Below are 18,467 nucleotides of genomic sequence, written 5' to 3'. Positions count from 1 at the left end.
GGCCCTTTTTAATGTGTGCATTGGATGCTTTCAAGCAGTGCTAGCAGAATGAAAAGAACAAGAAAACAACTGGTAGTCTGACCTGGGATGGATCATGCATTATTCCAAGGTGGTTAACCTTGTAGTCACACCAGATAGACAGCCTAAATTAGCTACTTTTGTTGTGCATTTGTAACAGATTTTTAGCAAGTGAAACCAGATACAAACAGTGTATAGCGGACTCGATTGCATTAATGTTAATATTGGATTTTATTTTGATCTAACTGCCAGCTGTGGTGCATTTACAGCCATCTTGCCAACAGTTTATTGACATGCCTGTAGTTCTTTTCACTAAGGGGTAGTCGATATCAAGGATTCCCAATACATCCGACTCTGAATTAGAAGGCTGAAGCTGATGTGGATGGTTTTTCCCACTTAGCTGCTCGTAATTACAGTTTAAACTATCTGACTGGCAATTAACCAGACAGGGAAGGTCCAACAATGAGATGCTAGTAGTATGGCAAGGGTATGATCCAGCATTTTGGTATTTAGTATTTAATGATCTCTTGATTATGGCACCAAACTACACATAAACTCACTGACCAGTTGACCTGCGCTTGTGCCAAAAAATAACCATCTTTGATGCAATAATACTAAAATGGAGAAATTCATCAGCTATTTCACATCTGGATTAGGTCCACAGGGCATCTCAAAAATGAGAAAGTTTGCAGTTTATAAGGTGGCTGCCAGCGAGGGACTAATGCCAGGTTATCTCGACCACTGACTGTTAAACTAACTTAAAAAAGGTAATAAAATCTGTCTCTTGTAAGTCTTCCAACTTTATGGAAGAAATTGTTTCCATTTCTTACTTGATAGACTAGCAGACTTGTTTTGTTTTCTACTACATTCACAATTTGACCTGTAGTTCCACAATCTTCCTTGTAAGCATCACAAGTGGTGTTGTAGCTCTCGCAGTTTCGAGAGCAACTTTATTTTTAACACTGATGCTTTCAGGCAGTAGTCGTCATCAGGTTGTGTGTGTGATGTCCCCAGATAGCTGATCATATACCTGTCTTGCCAAAAATGGTGAGATGGTGTTGCCTGGCTGCTTTTTTGGAGCTGGGAAACAATGTTTTCATGCCAGTTACCACTTAAAACCGACTATAATACAAACACAACTGGGTGTAGTTTGGCACGCGTTTTCTTATTGAGCTGCCTGAGTCCTGAGAGATGGGGAGCAGCGAAGTACATTTTCTGGAGCGACACCAACAGCACTGATAAGGTCTTTTACTCATGACATAGATTGATGGGAGGAGAAGGAGTAGAGAAGTGATAGCAATAGTCAAGGGACGAATCCGTCACAGAGGCGGGATGCTGCCATCGCAAGTTTGTTGACAAAATGGTAAATTGTGTGCATTGTCCCTGGAAATGTCACAGGAGCTCGGAGCATCTGCCTGTTTGGTTTTCGTTTGAGATTAACACATTCTGTGTCAACCCGTCCTGCTGCCAAGTCTTTTCTAATTCTCTATCAAATCCAGATGAGACAAAACACACAACATGAGAGATGGTGCCTGTGACACATTTGGGCCTCAATGAATACATTCTTCCACTAAGGATTTTGGTATTAGGGTCAAAATAAATACAGAAAAAACTATACTTGACCTACGAATTCTAAAGTTATTATTAGTTCACAAACTAACTTACCCCCTCCTAGTGTTTTCCTGTGGTGTTACTGTTATTGTCCCTGTCGCAAACACAGCGTTAGCAAGATGGCTAACACTAACGGCCTGGCTACTGTCCAAAGCAAAAATCAACTGTAAGAATCCCTTTTTAACCTAGAAAACCTGATCTCAGTGCTCTGAAAAGGCAGAGTAAAACACTGGTTGTATTAATAAGTAGGCAGGTTTTGTTACTCACTGATCTAGCAGAAAGAATGTCAGTTTTGAATAGTGCCCAGTCCCGCTAGTAAGGGTAAACGCATATCAGCGGTGGAACACGCTTTGACACAACAGAAGCACTAACTCTTATACTAATTTTCTGATCTCAAAGAGCTAAGCTAATAATTGGAATTTTAAGAATGTACCTGAACAAGTCTGAACAAGTCTTATAAGCATTTTGGTTGTATTTGTTTAGACTTTAGTCAAAATTACCAAACTGATTATTCCACTTAATATTACCCTAATAAAGTCTCTTTAAAACAGCAGCTTTTTAAAAAAAAATATATATATTACCATGCGGCCTGTAAAAAAATGTGCATTGAAACAAACCACCTATTTTGTTCCATTGGATTAGTTCTCAAATGATAAATTCATTAATCAATTTGTCAATTGATAGAAAATTAATCAGTCTTTTGACTCATTTGTCCAGCAAAACTACATGCCACAAGCTCCAGCTTTTCAAAAGTGAGGATTTGCTGCCTTTCTCTGTGTTACATAATTTTAAATTTGGGATTGAGATGGCTGTCGAACCAAATGAGCAATTTGAAATCATCACCTTGGGCCCTGGGGAATTTTGAATGGCATATTTCTCAGTTTTCTAACATTTTTATAGACAAAACTGTACATCAGATTAATTGAAAAATAATGGAGAAAGTAAGTGGCAATGAAATGAATCAGTAATTGCAGCCATACAGTGGAGCTCTTTCCCAGAAACAGTCAGTCTGTCATATACTGGGTACAGCTTGAATAACTGTAATTTAATAAATATAATTATAATTCACATTATTTTGGACGATGCCATGCTGCAACTCACCAATGAGAAATTCATGACCTTTATGATCCAGACAGTGAGGGCCAGGTTAACTATCATGGTGACCAGGAGCAGCAGCAGGAAGAAATAAATGCATCTTTTCCTCCAGCCGTACAGACCCACTGGGTACACGCCGGCATCACAGCCTGGTCGCTGGAGGTGCAGGGACTGGGATGCGAGGATAAACTGCTCCTGGGTAATCTGGAAAACAAACAAACACACACGAAGGAGGCTTTATGTTAGTTGGCTGTCAAGAATAGACACACTCTGTAGAAGCAATCGCATATTGTAAGAGGTTATTAGCTTGACTCTGGACTGAGGCATGGCTGTGTACTTCTACAATTATCAAAATTGGTGCTACATAAAGAACAAAAGGTTAGAGCATGGCATGAATGTATGCTGGTGTATTACTACACGTCTGTGCTAATTAAATGGAGTGAGAAGGGGATATTTCATTCTGTAATACAAAAGGAACTCATTTCTCTTTTTTTTTTTTACTCCAAATAAGGGTTGCTGGTTTATTTTGGGGAAAAATTCCCTTTTCCGATGTTTGCAATTTTGTTATGACATACCTGTATGTATCAGCCCTACACATTTCTAGAAAATGGAGCCAAGAGCAGAGCAATTCATCATGCTCCAGGCCTAAAAGACAAGGTCATTTGGGTGACTTTATTTTATTAAAAGATTAAACCAAATCAGAGAGCCCAAAACGAAAACAGTGGTGTGTTTCATTCCACTGCAGGAAAGGGGAATCATCACTCAAGATTCTTTGATTACAAGTCAGCGACCAGTTGTGGGAATACCTGACCCAGAGGTGGGAAAGCTCTTACACTTACACTTCTTTAAGTAAATAAACAGTAATCTGCAGCTAAATCTAGATAGTAATGAACTTGTTGTAGCAAATAATGCAAGTTAGAAGAAGAAGAAGAAAAAGAAGAACAAGGTCCTTGACATTTCTGCATATATTGATATACTTCACGATGGAGATTCATTTGTATGGATTTAATAACATGTCACAGCTTTGTCTACACTGCTAATTACTTGTTGACATTTTGTCAACTGGATCCCCGTGTTCACAAAAAGTCACCATGAGTGACAGCTTCCTGCAGCTGACCTGTTAATCGCTCCCGTCTGAGGAGCTGAGATTTTTATAATGTTAGTGCCCATCAATCTTTCACAGGAAAATGTTTCCCATGCTGTGCACACTAAGCAGGCTTTATGAAGCTACGTCCAGCCACAGGAAGTCAGTCCATGACTTTTACAAAGGATATCTCTAAAGTTCGACTTTAAATTCCCCATTAAGACCAAATTGCAGGCTGCTTTTCTTCCATGCAGCACTCATAAAAACAGGAGGTGGATTATGAGACAAAGGATCAATTTGGTGCCAGAGAAATGTTCTCCACTCTGGCTGAGGAACGGAGTGCCTGCCAGCCGCCGAGGAGCTGCTAAGACGCTAGCTCTGATCTGAGATCAGAGAGGATGATGTCTGTCAAGTGCGGTCGTCCAGGCGAGGGTGAGCAGTTGCTGTTCTCCAGCCGATCGTGACTGCGGGCTGACAGTGTGAAACTCCTCATCACAGGGTGCGAGCCTGGCTAAGCTCTGAACTGCTCTTTTCAGCGGTTGGGATGGATTCACACTGAGGCGGCCTGCCATCCCACTCTCATGCATAGTTGATGAATAAAACAAAGCGCCTGCTTGTAAGATTAAATGTCCACCAGCAGCAGAATCTTTTATTATGTCCAATTATGTCAAAGAACTTTTGAAACTTCTTCACACTTCCAAGGAGCCACTATTAATTAATCCCACCAGTGTATAATGCTTTAATTGCAAGGAACATGCATCTATAATTGACACACCTGTGCTCAGTTTTCCCCAGAGACGTAATGCATGCATAAATCAAGTCAGTATCCATAACACACATGCTTTACTCACACTCAGCAGGTCATTAGCATAGGACTCTGATGGCAGCTATCATTAAATTGTATGTTTTCCTGATAGGCTCTCATTAACTGCGGCACAGCAAGCAAAGACCCTTAAGCTCAGCAAGCTTAAGACTCTCAAGAATTGAATTACTTGACCACGGTTTAAATAGTGCATCCTGTTCTCCTCTTTATATCGTCAGTTCAGATATAGCGGCAGGAATCTTGCTTACAGAGGGAGAAATACTACAGAAAGTGTCTGTTTAACAATCATGACACAGAATCTCAGCCTTATTATTGTTGCAATAGATCGATATCTCTTACACGGTGGAGCAGTTGATGAGTTTTATTGATTATAAAACCACACATTCTGAATTTGGTTTTGTAAAACTGTGTAACAGAGTGTATCAGGCAGTATGTGGTATATCAGCTGATAAGAGGTGCCAGAATTAAGCATCTCCACGAATTCAAAGAAACACCTGCATTTTTTTAGACATTTTTAAAATGCAAAAAGCCTTTACTTCATGGGTGCAAAGCACAATCACTATCATTATTGATTTATCAGCTGATTACATTGTTGATTATTCCATAAATCAGTCAGAAAACTGTCATCGTCAGATGTGTTATTTTGTTCAGCTGATGGTCCTTAAAACTTAAAGTGAATTAAATTTAATGTTAGAAGAAAAGATGCAAATGGGAAGCTGGAACCAAACAATTTTTGACATTTTTGATTGAAAAATTACTAATACTCCACAAATGTTACACATTAAACTGTGTAAAATTGGCGCCAGGTTTTTAAAAGCAGTTCACTGTTTCGAGTGGACGATTTTAAAAACACTCAAAATCGATACAACAGAACCAAAAATATCACCTTTTTTATTCCACCCATTCTTCTTCCTTTTCAAAACCTGGTGCCTACATTACCCACAATGCAACTTGGCTATTGGGTGACATCACTGGAGGCAACTCATCAGATTACATGCAGCGTCTTCTGGAGCCACAGAAGGCTTTACACTACTTTTTCACATATGAAGTAGTATTCTTCAAGACCTGTAAACACACTGTATAGCATAAAAAATTGATGGAGCTACCCTTTAAACGATCAGCTGATTATCAAGCAATATTCCAAATAATTGTATGTTGATTGACTGGTACACAACTAATCTGGGTGTGCAGCTCTACTTAACATAGATGCATTTGGAGCTCAAACAATTAGTCGATTAATCAATTTGTCCATCAACAAAAATTACTTGATGGAACAATTTTGGTAATTGATAAATTGTTCACAAATTAATTTAGACAAAACTGTCAATTGGATTCTGGGAAATTGTAATGGTAATCTCTAATCTACATTTTATGGACAAAACAACTTAAATCATGTGATGAGTCAGAAAGAATAAAAGTTTTGGCCAAACATTTTACTAAACTATGATATGAAATTCCAGTTGTTTACAATTTAAAAAGCCACCAAAATAATGTGTCTGTCTGCTCACTTAAGCCTATATATTTCCAAATGTTCTCATACCTTACACCATTCCCTGGAAGGGCATAAATGATTGGACAATCTCTAAACCAGAACAATAATAACACAGGGTAATGCACTTCAAACATGGCATCCAACAACAGTTTTACCACTGCCTCACAACTTAATCCACTGTTTAAGTGGCTGTTTCCTTGGACGAGCAGTTTAGGTCAGTGGTGGCAGATGTCTCACAAATGGATGTTGCGACTTTGCAGCAAATACAAATGACCCATATCGCTGGCCTAGAAATGTCAGTGATTCCAATTTAAGCAGCGATACAGCTGAGGGACAAGAGCATTATGAGAGGTGCTTACCACTAAGGCTGAATATATAAACTCTCAATGCTGTGAGTCACAGGAGACTTTTTTACTACAACTGTGCACATCGCTGGAAAAGGCCTAAGACACAACATTCCGTAAAACCACATACTGAGTTACTACAGATCATCCTCGAGACACTTCACTAGAATCTAAGACACTCAAAACTTCTCTAGCCATTCAAATAACACCAAGGGGGGAAAAAAAGAGTTTAAAACCAGTAGTTTTGCCTGTAGCCATGCCCCTGCTGGACAGATTCAGTCTATTTTCAATCCACTGTTGCTGGGGGAAACTTCAGCACTTGTAATTTCTATGGCAACCCACTGTTCCCAACACTAGTGGATCCTGTGATTTCTTTGCAAGAGTTTTAATGCATATATTACCCTGGTCGAGTCATGCCTCCTAAAGCTCGGTTATTCACACAGCAAATGGAGGAGTGCATAGCGGCTGGCGTTTTGTCAATCTCTCATTTCAGCATGCCGGTCACAGCTGACTCTCACAAACACGCTGGACTGCACTGATCGAGATGTCCGGCTACAGCAGGCAGGCACAAGAAACAACTTTGACTTTTGAGAAAACAAAATATTGATTACAGAGCAAGCTGTACAGGCACGTTTCACATTGTTGAATCCCATTTATCAGTTTATGTCAGCTTCAGTAAGTCTGACAACACTTTATATGTAAAAACATTCTGTGACTACAGAAACAGTCCTGATAATAATTTGAAAATAGGGGTCATCATTTGAAGATCACTACATGGACAGGACTGTAAGTAGTAATCTCTTTAGATCAAATTTCAGCACTTGTGGGGTCTGTGCCGACTTGATTGTTTACCAACTTTGAGGCGGGAGGGGGGCGTGAGGGGGGTCCTGGGATATTCTGGGATTCATGTCCATTTTTCGTGGGTTTGGCTCCTCGCTCGGATAGTTGGGCTGGTGTTTTTTGTTTGTAGTGGAGAGGGTGGTGTTACGTTCAGGTGGTTTGGGGTGGAGGTGGTTGACTGGTGGTCTCAGACATTGTGACCCTACTGTGTGTGTATTTTATCAATTATAGCATTTTATTCATGTATTTTATTAATGAAAGTGTATTTCACTCATCAAAGTGCTTCCTCAGTTGCTGTTTTTCATTGCTTGCGGTTTGTGTGTGTGTGCTTGCTTGGTAAAGACCCCAACAAATGTCACACCTTCATGATTTTTTGACTGTTTTTTTTTTCAGTTAAAATAGAAATTGTAATGCAAAAATGTTCATTTCCCCCAAGCGATATTCATTCTGCAATCATAATATCTGTCTATCTATAGCTAATTGCAGTATTACTGTTTTTACCCAATCAATTCACCCTAAATTAAACTAAAAAAAATAGCTACAAACATCAATGACATATCAAACCATAAATTCAATCGACTAATCAGCTGAATCCAAAGTCTTCACATGGTCAAACCATTACAAACAAATCAGTTAGCCAATCAATTACCCAGTACAAGAAAGGAAATAATATGCACTGATGTATTAACATACTAGATTAAAATGTACCCAGTGTGGTGTCAATATAGCACAGATGCAATACTGAGCTTATTTCACCCAGTACCCAATGGGTAGAAAACTCAACAGGAGGGTTTTAATCCGGTATCCCAACAATTATATAAAAAAATAACACCACCACTGGGCCAAAACATCTTATTGACATTGGGCCAATTTAACCCCGTCTTGCACTGGGGCTATATTGACCTCCATGCTGGGTACATTTACACACCCAGTGTTTCAGTGTTTTGTGTTTTCTCAACCATCAATAATGAGAAAATAAAGTTGTGTTTTACTCCTGCACTAAAAGATAGAGTTAGTTCCTCAGTTAGTTGCCTTTCTCTTAAATGTTGTCCTTTACCCAGTTACATATTATACAGTTTAGGACTAACAGCCAACAAGCAAGTTTTATATTGATGTTTGAAGTGTAATGGCTGTAGAATAATGACACCATTGGCGTTTAGATTGGTTCCCTATAAACCTTGACTTCAAAGTGAATTTTTTTCTGCCACCAGGCATGAAATATCCTGGGAAAATGAAGGCTGACTGGTGGACCAGTCAAGCTGGCAGCTTGGCACCATTTCTATGTGCTTTCATGTCCTCATTATAGACTAAATGAATGAATAAACATGTTTGTCCTGTGTTTTTGGTGCTGGCACCAGAATCGGAGGGACAATGAGAGATTTTGTCCCCCCACTTTTAGGCGTTATTGTACAAAGTGGTAACGCCTAAGCCAGGTAGTACAGCCATAGTATATTGGCGATAATGTCTAAGCCTTTGGCATCGAACACGCACCTACTTGAACCGGTGTTACCAGCCGAGCCTCCCCTTTAAAGACGGTGGTCTGGTAACCTGTTTGTGTGACAGAGTCCATCGGATTTGTTGGGGGAAGTGAGTCTCTTCTGTTGTGGGAGAAAAGCAGGAGCACTTGCTGTTTCAGTCACAGGAAGGTGCATGCTATTACTACTTTAGTCAGCCATAAAATGTGTCGATAAGCTCAGTTTGCAGTGTAATAGTAGCTGAAAGGTTGTGTATTGTGTTTGCTGCCACAGAAGAGAAATAAGAAGTCCCTGTTTGTGCAACATTAATTCGGCATCTTCCTGTAGTCTGTTCTACACAACAGAGTAGGGCAGAGTAGAATGTTTTCTTTTCTTTTGTGATTTTATTTCGCTTGTGGTGCACTACATTACCAGGCTATTACAACCTATTAAAGCAATAACTACCCAAAACAGCCCAAACTAAGTTGGAGCACACTCAGTTTGTATATAAACGACTGCCCAAGTATATTTGACGACCCATTTTAGCATTTTTCAGTTTTATTTTTATATCAGTTGAGAAAAAGACACCATCTGCGATTAATTATTGGACAATTTGCCCTGGCTCATCAACGTACAATCACAATCAGCGTGTTACTTCCTGTTAACACACTGATTGTGATGCAGCCTGTCCTTCTTAATGTAGCCCTACTTGCGCTGTTTTGAACAAGCTTGTAAGTGCACCTGGTTAATTTCAATGTTATTCGGTATCACATTGTTTATGAAAGTTTTGATGAGGCTACATAATAACGACGAGCTTCATCCACACACAGCTCCAAAAATCCAAAACACGACATATGTTTTTTGGGCGACTTTATAAAATGCAAAGGCAGACACATGTTGGGAGAGAGTAACGAATAAGTTTTAAAGTGATTCTGAAAAAGATAGTTGATTTTTGAGTCTCATTGTCTGAAGCAGTCCACAATTATGTGTGTATCTGCAATCCTCATCCGAAAAGGCTTTTTTTGTGCAGCTCCATCTATGATTAAACTATCAAGATGCGTTCTAGTATGCTCGAGACAAATGTCAATAGATTACCACGAACAGATGGGTCTGAATCCACTCAAAGCTACGGATGGTTTACCACCTACAGCCCTGATTACATGTGACTTCTATTAATAGAAAACACCCACATGGTAACTTGCTTCTCTAAGGTACAATAATCTATAATAAACTGCTATCTCTGTCGATCCTGCTGGTCCTGATCCATGTGGATTTCTTGCACAACCAAATTTATCATTGTGTATGCTACTTCATCAACCCCTTTCAAGTCTGTTCTGAGATCTGTGTCACTTTCCTTTTCGCTAGGAGGGGGGAGAGGAAGAGGGTCCTCAGAGCTTTCAATACAGACGTTTACAGCTGGATCCAGCCAAAGCCAGCAATTACCCAGCAGTCCCTTCCCACTGCCAGCACGCCTCATCTTCACCAATTAGCGTAGAGGGTGATATTCCACATGCTGTTTTGATCAAACAGTGACATGCTGCAGAGGCAGCAAAATGCAGCTGAGAAGCCCCTAATGAAAGAAAATGAGACGTTATTAATGCTTGATAGTGTTAATCAGCAAATCGCCAAGCACTCCCTCACTCTGCGGTGCCACAGGAGCCCCATGGGGCCTCCTCAGCTGGAGGTAAGAAAACATTTGAGATGCACTAATGACTGTAAAGCCTGTAGTCATCCATCCTGCGTAGGAATGCCACACAATCGCTGAGGCAGCAACAGGGAGAAGAGATGGACACTATCATGTTAGAAGCTTGACACAAGTTATTAAAGCACCTGTTATTTGGCTTGTGTGGGCTTTTTAGTTTGAGAAAAAAAAAGAAGCCCAATGAAAGAGACAGAGATGCCTGAATACACAGCTGTAACTGGGAAAGCCAATTAAACTTCTCGTATGTGCAAGTCAATGCATTGATGGAACCATTTCACATTTTGTTGATGTGACAATCGAGCACGCGGGTGAGGCTGCTGCTGTCGATAGCTGCTCCGCTTTAGATGCAAAATCCAATTTTTGTGGCTCCATCATCTCTGGTGGAGTTGACAATAGCGCTGGCGCTTGTCAATGGCTTCATCTTTTGCTGTGCGGTTGCCCTTTATGGGTGGATGGCAGCGCACTTCCCTCCACTGAAAGCAACAAGGTTACCCGGCTGAAAGCTCGAGTTCGGCAGGGATCAAAGATCTCCAATAAGTCCGGCTCGAGGAAAGGTCGCAGCTGTTCAATCAGAGCCAAGAAGAATGAACATCACAGACGTGTTTGAAGATGGGTTTTCACAGAGAATTTCCTTTTGATGACAGTTTCATGAAAAATATTTGTATTCAGCAACACAAAGGTGTGCAACAAACCCGCACCTCTGACCTTTGCATCATCTATTAAGAGCTGGTTTGTTGTTAAGTCTGCTCTGTCAGTTCCATCCTCGGCGTTGATGATGGCTCTGCCAGTGGGGGAGAAGACGACAAACTGCTGATGTAAACAGACAGACACTTCTCCACAGTACACTAGCTTTCCTTTTCTAATCCCTGGCAAATCCTTGGAGAGCCTACGGGGCCATTTTGGACAGCACCCCCACAGGCATCATTTGCATTCATCAGTCAAACGCACGGGGGAAGTGCAGACTGAACGCAGCCTTATCCACAAAAAATACTGTTGCAAACAAAGCCTGTTTTAATTAGAGGAAATGCTGGATTATTACACTTTCAAATACTTGTAAAAAAAATAAACAGCACATTAAAGATGACAAATCAGCTTAAACTTGCAGACTTGTCACTAAGTGGGAAGTGCTAGATCAGCTCAGAGGCAGTGTGCAGGAGTGATTTCTTGACCGATAAGCGTGACCTAACCACTAAGCCCAGAGCTCTCTCTTTCTTTCTCTGTGTGTGTGTGTTTGTGTGTGTGTGTGTGTGCAGCCGGCCCAGTGCCTGAACTTGAGTGCACAGCCCAAACAGTAGCTCTGCTGTGTAGGTTTCTGACACGGAGCTGCCTTTTTCTTTCTTTCTTTTTTTTTTTTGCACTGCAGTAGCAACTGAGACGAGATGCACATACTGTACCCAGAGGTTACTGCCTCCCCCTGCTAGACCGGAATGATAATGAGAAACCATGCAGGCAGAATATTCATAGGCTGTCACATTACTGTGATTCTTGAAGGGGAGAATGCATATAATATGAGGGCTATAATGCGAGAGGGGGGTGCGTAAAGAACTCCAGGCGGCCCTCCTGGAGCTGTTCTGAGCGCTGGTCAGTGGATATTAGTGCCTGGAGAGAGATGCAACCACTGCATGACTGAGACACTTTACATTCATCTTTAATTAGCTGGCTGGGATTTTTTATTTTTATTTTAATGGAACAATTGGAGTGCACCTGTTGCAGACAGCACTCGTGACGTGCAGCCCTGAGTGTGGGGTGCTGAATAAAACACAGTATCTGGGGGTAAATTATTCATAACTAGCTAGGTTACACATCAACGTCCTGTTAATCTAGGTTAACAAAACTCCTCTTCGTCCCTGTCGCGCTCGTGTCAAACTGACAGCAAAATTCCCCTCATAAACTTGTAAGTTTCGATGAAGTATTACAAAACACGTATTTTTTAAACAGTGTTAGCTTACCTTCAGCGTCTCTATGTCGAGAGTAGCCGACTGCTCCATGTTAAAGTCTCATGTGTCACAGTTACATATTTCCACAAAGTTCAAACAGGCGAAGCGCACGAGATTCCGCCGAACTAGCCGCACTCCCATTCAAGAAACAGAAAATATCCAACGGTTGAGTCATGTGGGATTTTTCTTCTTCTTCTTCTTCTTTTTTTGTCTATCTACATATTAACAGTACTTTTTAAGATATTTAAAGCCGTGTTAAGGGCTGTGACTGGTGTTCAAGCAGGCTGCGGTGTCATTAAGGCGGCGGGCTCAGGTGCTCCACTCCGCCGCTCACTTTTCCTTCAAGGAGCTCGTGAGACGAGTCGCCTTCCTTCAAAACTCAACCGACCGTCAACCCGCAGACAACGAAGAAGAAGATTTCCGGGAGGGATTGTCAAAATAAAGGTCGTGAAGCTGAGCACATGCATCTATTTATTTTTTGATTTTTGTTGTTGTTTTTTTATGGGATGTAATTGTTCTAAACAATGGTGGAATAAATACATTTACTCAAGTACTCTAGTATAATTTGAGGTACTTTTAAGGTACTTTGAGGTAAACGTTTTACTTTATACTTCACTACATTTCTTTGTCAGTTTTAGTCAGATTTAAATTAGGATATATTATTGTGGGTTAAGCTACCCAGTAGTATATAACTAAATAATTAAAATTCAACCTTCCCTCCAACCTTACCAGCTAAATCACTGAAGTGGTGTACACATTAATACACTGCAAATTATTACTGAGATGTAACTAAGTGTATTTAACTGAGTGCTGTACTTCAGGACTTCAAGTACTTCTATATCTCTACTCCACTTCATCTCAGAGGCACATGATATACTTTCTTACTTGACTAAATTTCAAATTGCAATGTCTTCCTTTCTCGTCTAGTGAAAACAATGTGTCTTAAGAAATTTGGTGGTCAGATGGGGGAAAGTAAAAAGGACAAAATCTTTATTTTAAATGTGGAGTAAGTATAAAGTAGTGTTCAATGTAAATGCTGAAATTAAGCATAGATGGATAGATTTATTTTTTTTTTGTCATACATCAGAGAATACATTTTATTCTGAAAACATGGTACTATTCAGATTCCTGTTTTATCACAGTAAACAGTCTGACTTGACACAATTCAAATCCCACTGGAGGAGACTCTACATTGGCTAAAATAACTATTTAAAACAAGGAAATTGCAGCAAAAGAAGTGACACTTGATAGCACATCATCAGAGGCAAACTCTCCCTGACTGACTCAAACTGACAAGACATCTGGGTGGCATATACAGATTTATTCAACCATCATTAAGAGAAAATAAACTATTTTTATTAGTAAATGTTAAGGTACTAACACGTGATATTTACTTGCAAGTCTCTACATGAATGTTAAAGGTATGATTATTCTCCAACAGCACGTACAGTCAGAGGAGTTGCCTCATTCTCCATGTGCTCACATTCATTGGTAGTTGATGCCCCCTACAGGACACATAGTGACACTACAATAAGAATGAGTATAATCAGGAAATTGTACTTGAACGTTTGAAAGTAATGTTTTACTGTTAAGTATGATACCATTATGTTATAAGGACTCATGCATTAAAGTAAAAACAGGATTTTACTGTTGTAGTTGGTTGAGGTGGAACTCATTATGAACCTAATTTGTGTAGGACCCTTTGATTATTTTCTTTATCTGTGAATATCATTTGATTATCTTCTCTAATAATCAGTTGATCATTTTGTTTGTAAAACTTCTGAACATATTGACACAAGCCGTCACAATAATGCAAAATTCAAACTGATCCAGTACAAATTTGATTGATTAAAAATAATTAAAAGAAAAAAGCAGCAGGTCTTCACACTTGAGAAGCTGGAAACCTGAAATGTTTGGCATGTAAATTACTTAAATGATTATCACATTTTTATAAAATAGTACAATATTTCCCTCTTGAGTGAAGTAAAATAGAAGCAGAAAAGAAAAGACTCAAGTTAGGTACCTTCCTTGAGTAAATGTAAGTAGTTACAGCCAACATAAACACTGTTCACTATACACTGTAGATTGGTTATATACATAACTAGGTATATGGGTGGAAGGTAAATAGACACTAGGCTAAACAGGAAACATTTTGTGAAGAGTATAGTTTGAGGAATGGCAGTAAAAGTATTGGGATTCTTTGTCATATTTGATAAATATTATTATAGAAATGTAGCTTAAAAATGGCTTAAAATATAAGCTGATTTGTAGTTAATGAATATTAAGTAGGCCTACTTTGCAGTATCCTTAAAAATGCAGTAGAGGGCAGCAAAACCTCGGGTTGACTGTTTTCAGACAAACTCAATCAACCCCGGAGCTCCAACTCTTTACAAGGACTGATAATCAATCATCGATTAATTTATTCATCAAAGCAACGATGTCAGACGCGAAGCAGATCATGGCACAGAAAAGGTAAATGATTATATTTGATCAGCGTTACATTTTCATATCATGAGATCAATTTTGAGCAATTTTAGCTCTTATGAAATATAAATGTCGTTTCATCGTTCCGCTGCATAATCGATGGCGACACCCACATGAGCTATAGACAGCTAATTATAGAGGTAATATAATTGCTGTCCTTGTAGCAGCCTGTCTGCCTGTGATGAAGCTTTTATAGCTTTTTCAATATGAAAATATAATTTGTGTGTTGTTGCAGTGCGAAGATTGCAGCCGGAGCTGTTGTGTGTGTCGAGAGTGAAGTAAGAGGAGATGTGACCATTGGTGAGAATCTGTTGCCTCCATGTTTTTTTTTATCCAGCTTTTGATTTATTTATTTATTTATTTATTTATTTCCCAGGTGCTAGAACAGTTGTCCACCCCAAAGCTCGGATCATAGCAGAGGCAGGGCCTATTATCATCGGAGAGGGCAATCTGATAGAGGAGCAGGCACTTATTATAAACAGGTACAGTGTGTATTACAACTTAATTTCCCTGTTTGATCATTACACTTTCACCTCATCTCATCTGTGTTTTTGTCCCCTGTAGTTATCCAGAGAACATCCTGCCAGACACAGAAGGAGTGGAGCCAAAAACCATGACGATTGGCACCAACAATGTGTTCGAGGTTGGGTGTGGTATCCTTTCACTGTGCAAATATACAGGCAGCTTATTGAAGATGTGTCTGAATACAAGTCAGCTGATAGAAAACAAGAATGTGTCTACAGGCACACCAGATATGTGTGGAAACAGTGCTGCCAGTCTGTAATTTGTCCACCAGAGAGCACTGTTTGTATCAGCTGTAAAATGTCCCACTCAGCACTTCTCTGATATAAACATACTGTGTGTTTTAGAGCGGTTAAACCTTTAACAATTCTACTTCAGTCTCTCAAGCTCTGAAAATTGGAGACAACAATGTTATTGAGTCTAAAGGTAAGTACTGTAATCACTCTCTGTGTGGCTATTAGGAGCGCGCAACATGGATACAGTCATCTGTTATGATATGTACCAGTTTATATCTCAGTATCAGTATATATCATCGTATGGTCGATCATACTGAGAGACTGTTTGTTGATGAAAGAAGCAGTCAGGAATGGTTGTTATTTGCTAATTTACATGGATGGAATGTGACTTAGTACCTTTACTCAAGTGGTGTACAATTTTGAGGTACTTCTGCTATGTTATACTTCAACTCCGCTATATTTTGCAGGCAAATACTGTATTTTTTTATTTGATAACTTCAGTCACTAGTTACTTTCCAGATTGCATGCTGCATCAGGTATTATTTCCATCAGATTAATTAATTTTATTGGCAAATAAATACATATTGGATCTGATAATCAGTCGGCCGAAAGTATACAGCATAAACATGAAAGTGAAAATATGTATAATTCACTTTTACTTGTAGTTTTCGTAGCTAAGTACATTCATCACCAGAAAATGAAATTGATCACCCGTTAAATTCATACTCCAAACAAATACGGGGCAGGGTATCACCAAAGTAACTGCTCACTGCTTATAACTGTACATAGCTTGTTAGCTCAGTTAGCAGTGCAGCTAGCAGGCCTATTAGCGGACCTGAATCTGAGACTCAGAACACCAAGGGAGTGCTGATGGCATTCTGGGGGATAATTTCTAGATAGCTCACAAATCAAACGTTACATTCTGTTGATTATTTTTTTTTACGTTTTAAACAAAAATACCTACATATTGCTCATTAAAGTACATTTAATATCAGATACTTTAGGGCTTTTACTCAAGTTATATTCATATGGGGGACTTAATAGCTGAGTAATGAAGGTACACCATCACTTTGATATAAAAAATGCATTATTGCTTATTGCTGTCCTGCTTATTGATTTGCAACATTGCACACTCATAGATATTAAAGGGACATAGACCACAGTATAAATAGTATGACTAGGTTGATCAGTTTAATTTATCATATTGACTTTTAACCTTAACTTCCATGTTCCTTTGGTGCATTCCTCTAAGAAATTTTTATCTTTTTGTTGATGTTAAATCCCAGCCGATCTCGGGAGAAACGTGATTCTGACCAGTGGGTGCATCATCGGAGCGTGCTGCCAGGTCAACACGTGCGAGGTTGTGCCGGAGAACACGGTCGTGTACGGTTCAAACTGCATCAGGCGTGTGCAGAGTGAAAAGCCACAGGTCAGCCTCCCTGCCGATACTTCTCTTCGCCTCTGTGTCACAAAGTTTTGTTTTAACCAGCGGTGTTCTTTGTTTGTTTTTTTATCTCACAGCCTCAGACTCTACAGCTCGACTTCCTGATGAAGATCCTTCCTAACTACCACCACATGAAGAAGACGGCCAAAGGCAGCAGCACACCTGTGAGGAACTGAAGATGGAGACACCAGACACTGAGACATTTCCCTCAACTTGCACTTGTCTTACACTTTAGTCTTTATAATACCTCTGACACTGAAAATGAACATCACACACTCTTTATTTTCCTCCTGTGCATGAGGAATTGCATCATCTCTGAACACGTCACAACTTCTGGCTTTGCACTTTCACTTTCAGATCAATATTTAGACTATTTATCACATTTTTTGGAAATTAAATTCTATACTTTTGTGCCATTTTCTTGATGATCAATTATAATCATATATATTTATAATTGTTCCAATAAAGATACAAAAATGTTGCAATAAAGATGAGAATAAAGATTGCATTTCTGCTTCTTTTTCTTCTTTTTTTTTTTTTACCACAAGGAGGGGCTATTGAGCAACCGTTTGTCCTCTCTCTGTCCTGTCTGCTCTGAAGCCTTTGTTTCATCAGATGATAAATAGGATTTTATAATAATACAACTAAAAATAAATATATTATCGTGCTTTTTATGCCCAAAATAGTCCAAAAATCAAGTTTGTGGGCCAAAAATAGTCACAACAAATGACATATTCATTGGCAACGGTTTCAAAAGTGCAATTACAGAGCAAAAACAATGCCTTAAAAGATAACCTTGGGTGTGGTGGTCCCTGCCTTGGATTCAGTGGGTTGCCAGTTCTGCCCCCTCCCACCAGGGGTTGCCAAATTGGTGCCCTGGGTACGCTGGGAATTCCACACAATGCCTGTTTGATTGTAATTGACACGGGCGTGGCTGCAACTTGCATTTCCGCTGCAGCATGGGCCCGACTAATCCCTGGAGCTCCCCTCCTCATGCCTGAGCCCCTTGGGTGGTGGTCCCATCTGTGCCGCAGCATCTCAGAATTGGGTGTGGATAGATGTATGTGTGTGTGTGTGTGTGTATGTGTGGTGGAGAGTCAGTAGCGCGTCGCTGCCTGAAACACCTAGCGTAAAAAGTTCAGATGTCACATTTAACAGTTGTTTCCTTTAAACTCTTAAATCTCAAGGCCGCCGCTCTGCGGAGTTTTAAAGGCTTTGTGTCGTGCACAGTGCAGCAGCTCCCTGTAGGAGGCTCACAGCTGGTGTCGCACACTGCCAATACTCATTTGAACATGTCACGGTGGAGTCCCACAAGGAGTCCACATCAACCAGGGGCTAATTATTTCAGCCGTGGAGTGCAGCCGGGGCCACGTCTCGGCTC

At 39.9% G+C, this 18,467-nt stretch overlaps 2 protein-coding genes across 2 annotated transcripts in view; one reads left to right on the top strand and one right to left on the bottom strand.

Annotated features, from left to right (window-relative positions):
- Nucleotides 1-12,749, bottom strand: part of LOC311251749 (zeta-sarcoglycan-like) — a 40,582-nt gene extending 27,833 nt beyond the window's left edge. The window contains exons 1-2 of the mRNA XM_084344384.1: nt 12,413-12,749; nt 2,731-2,928 (exon numbers count right to left, since the gene is read on the bottom strand). Coding sequence (XP_084200510.1) covers nt 2,731-2,928; nt 12,413-12,451 — 237 coding nt within the window. The 5' untranslated portion in view covers nt 12,452-12,749. The remainder of the gene's footprint in view (nt 1-2,730; nt 2,929-12,412) is intronic.
- Nucleotides 12,750-14,770: 2,021 nt separating this feature from the next.
- Nucleotides 14,771-17,594, top strand: dctn6 (dynactin subunit 6). Its single transcript, XM_084344926.1, has 7 exons — nt 14,771-14,872; nt 15,120-15,184; nt 15,261-15,366; nt 15,449-15,537; nt 15,785-15,832; nt 16,929-17,071; nt 17,164-17,594. Exons 1-7 carry the CDS (start codon nt 14,838-14,840, stop codon nt 17,260-17,262), a joined length of 585 nt encoding a protein of 194 aa, XP_084201052.1. The 5' UTR covers nt 14,771-14,837; the 3' UTR covers nt 17,263-17,594.
- The last annotated feature ends 873 nt before the right edge of the window (nt 17,595-18,467 follow it).

This window comes from Pagrus pagrus (assembly GCF_965226575.1).
Source record: "Pagrus pagrus genome assembly, chromosome: 22".
In the NCBI taxonomy this organism is placed as follows: Eukaryota; Metazoa; Chordata; class Actinopteri; order Spariformes; family Sparidae; genus Pagrus; species Pagrus pagrus.
This window is presented reverse-complemented; position numbering and strand designations above follow the sequence as displayed.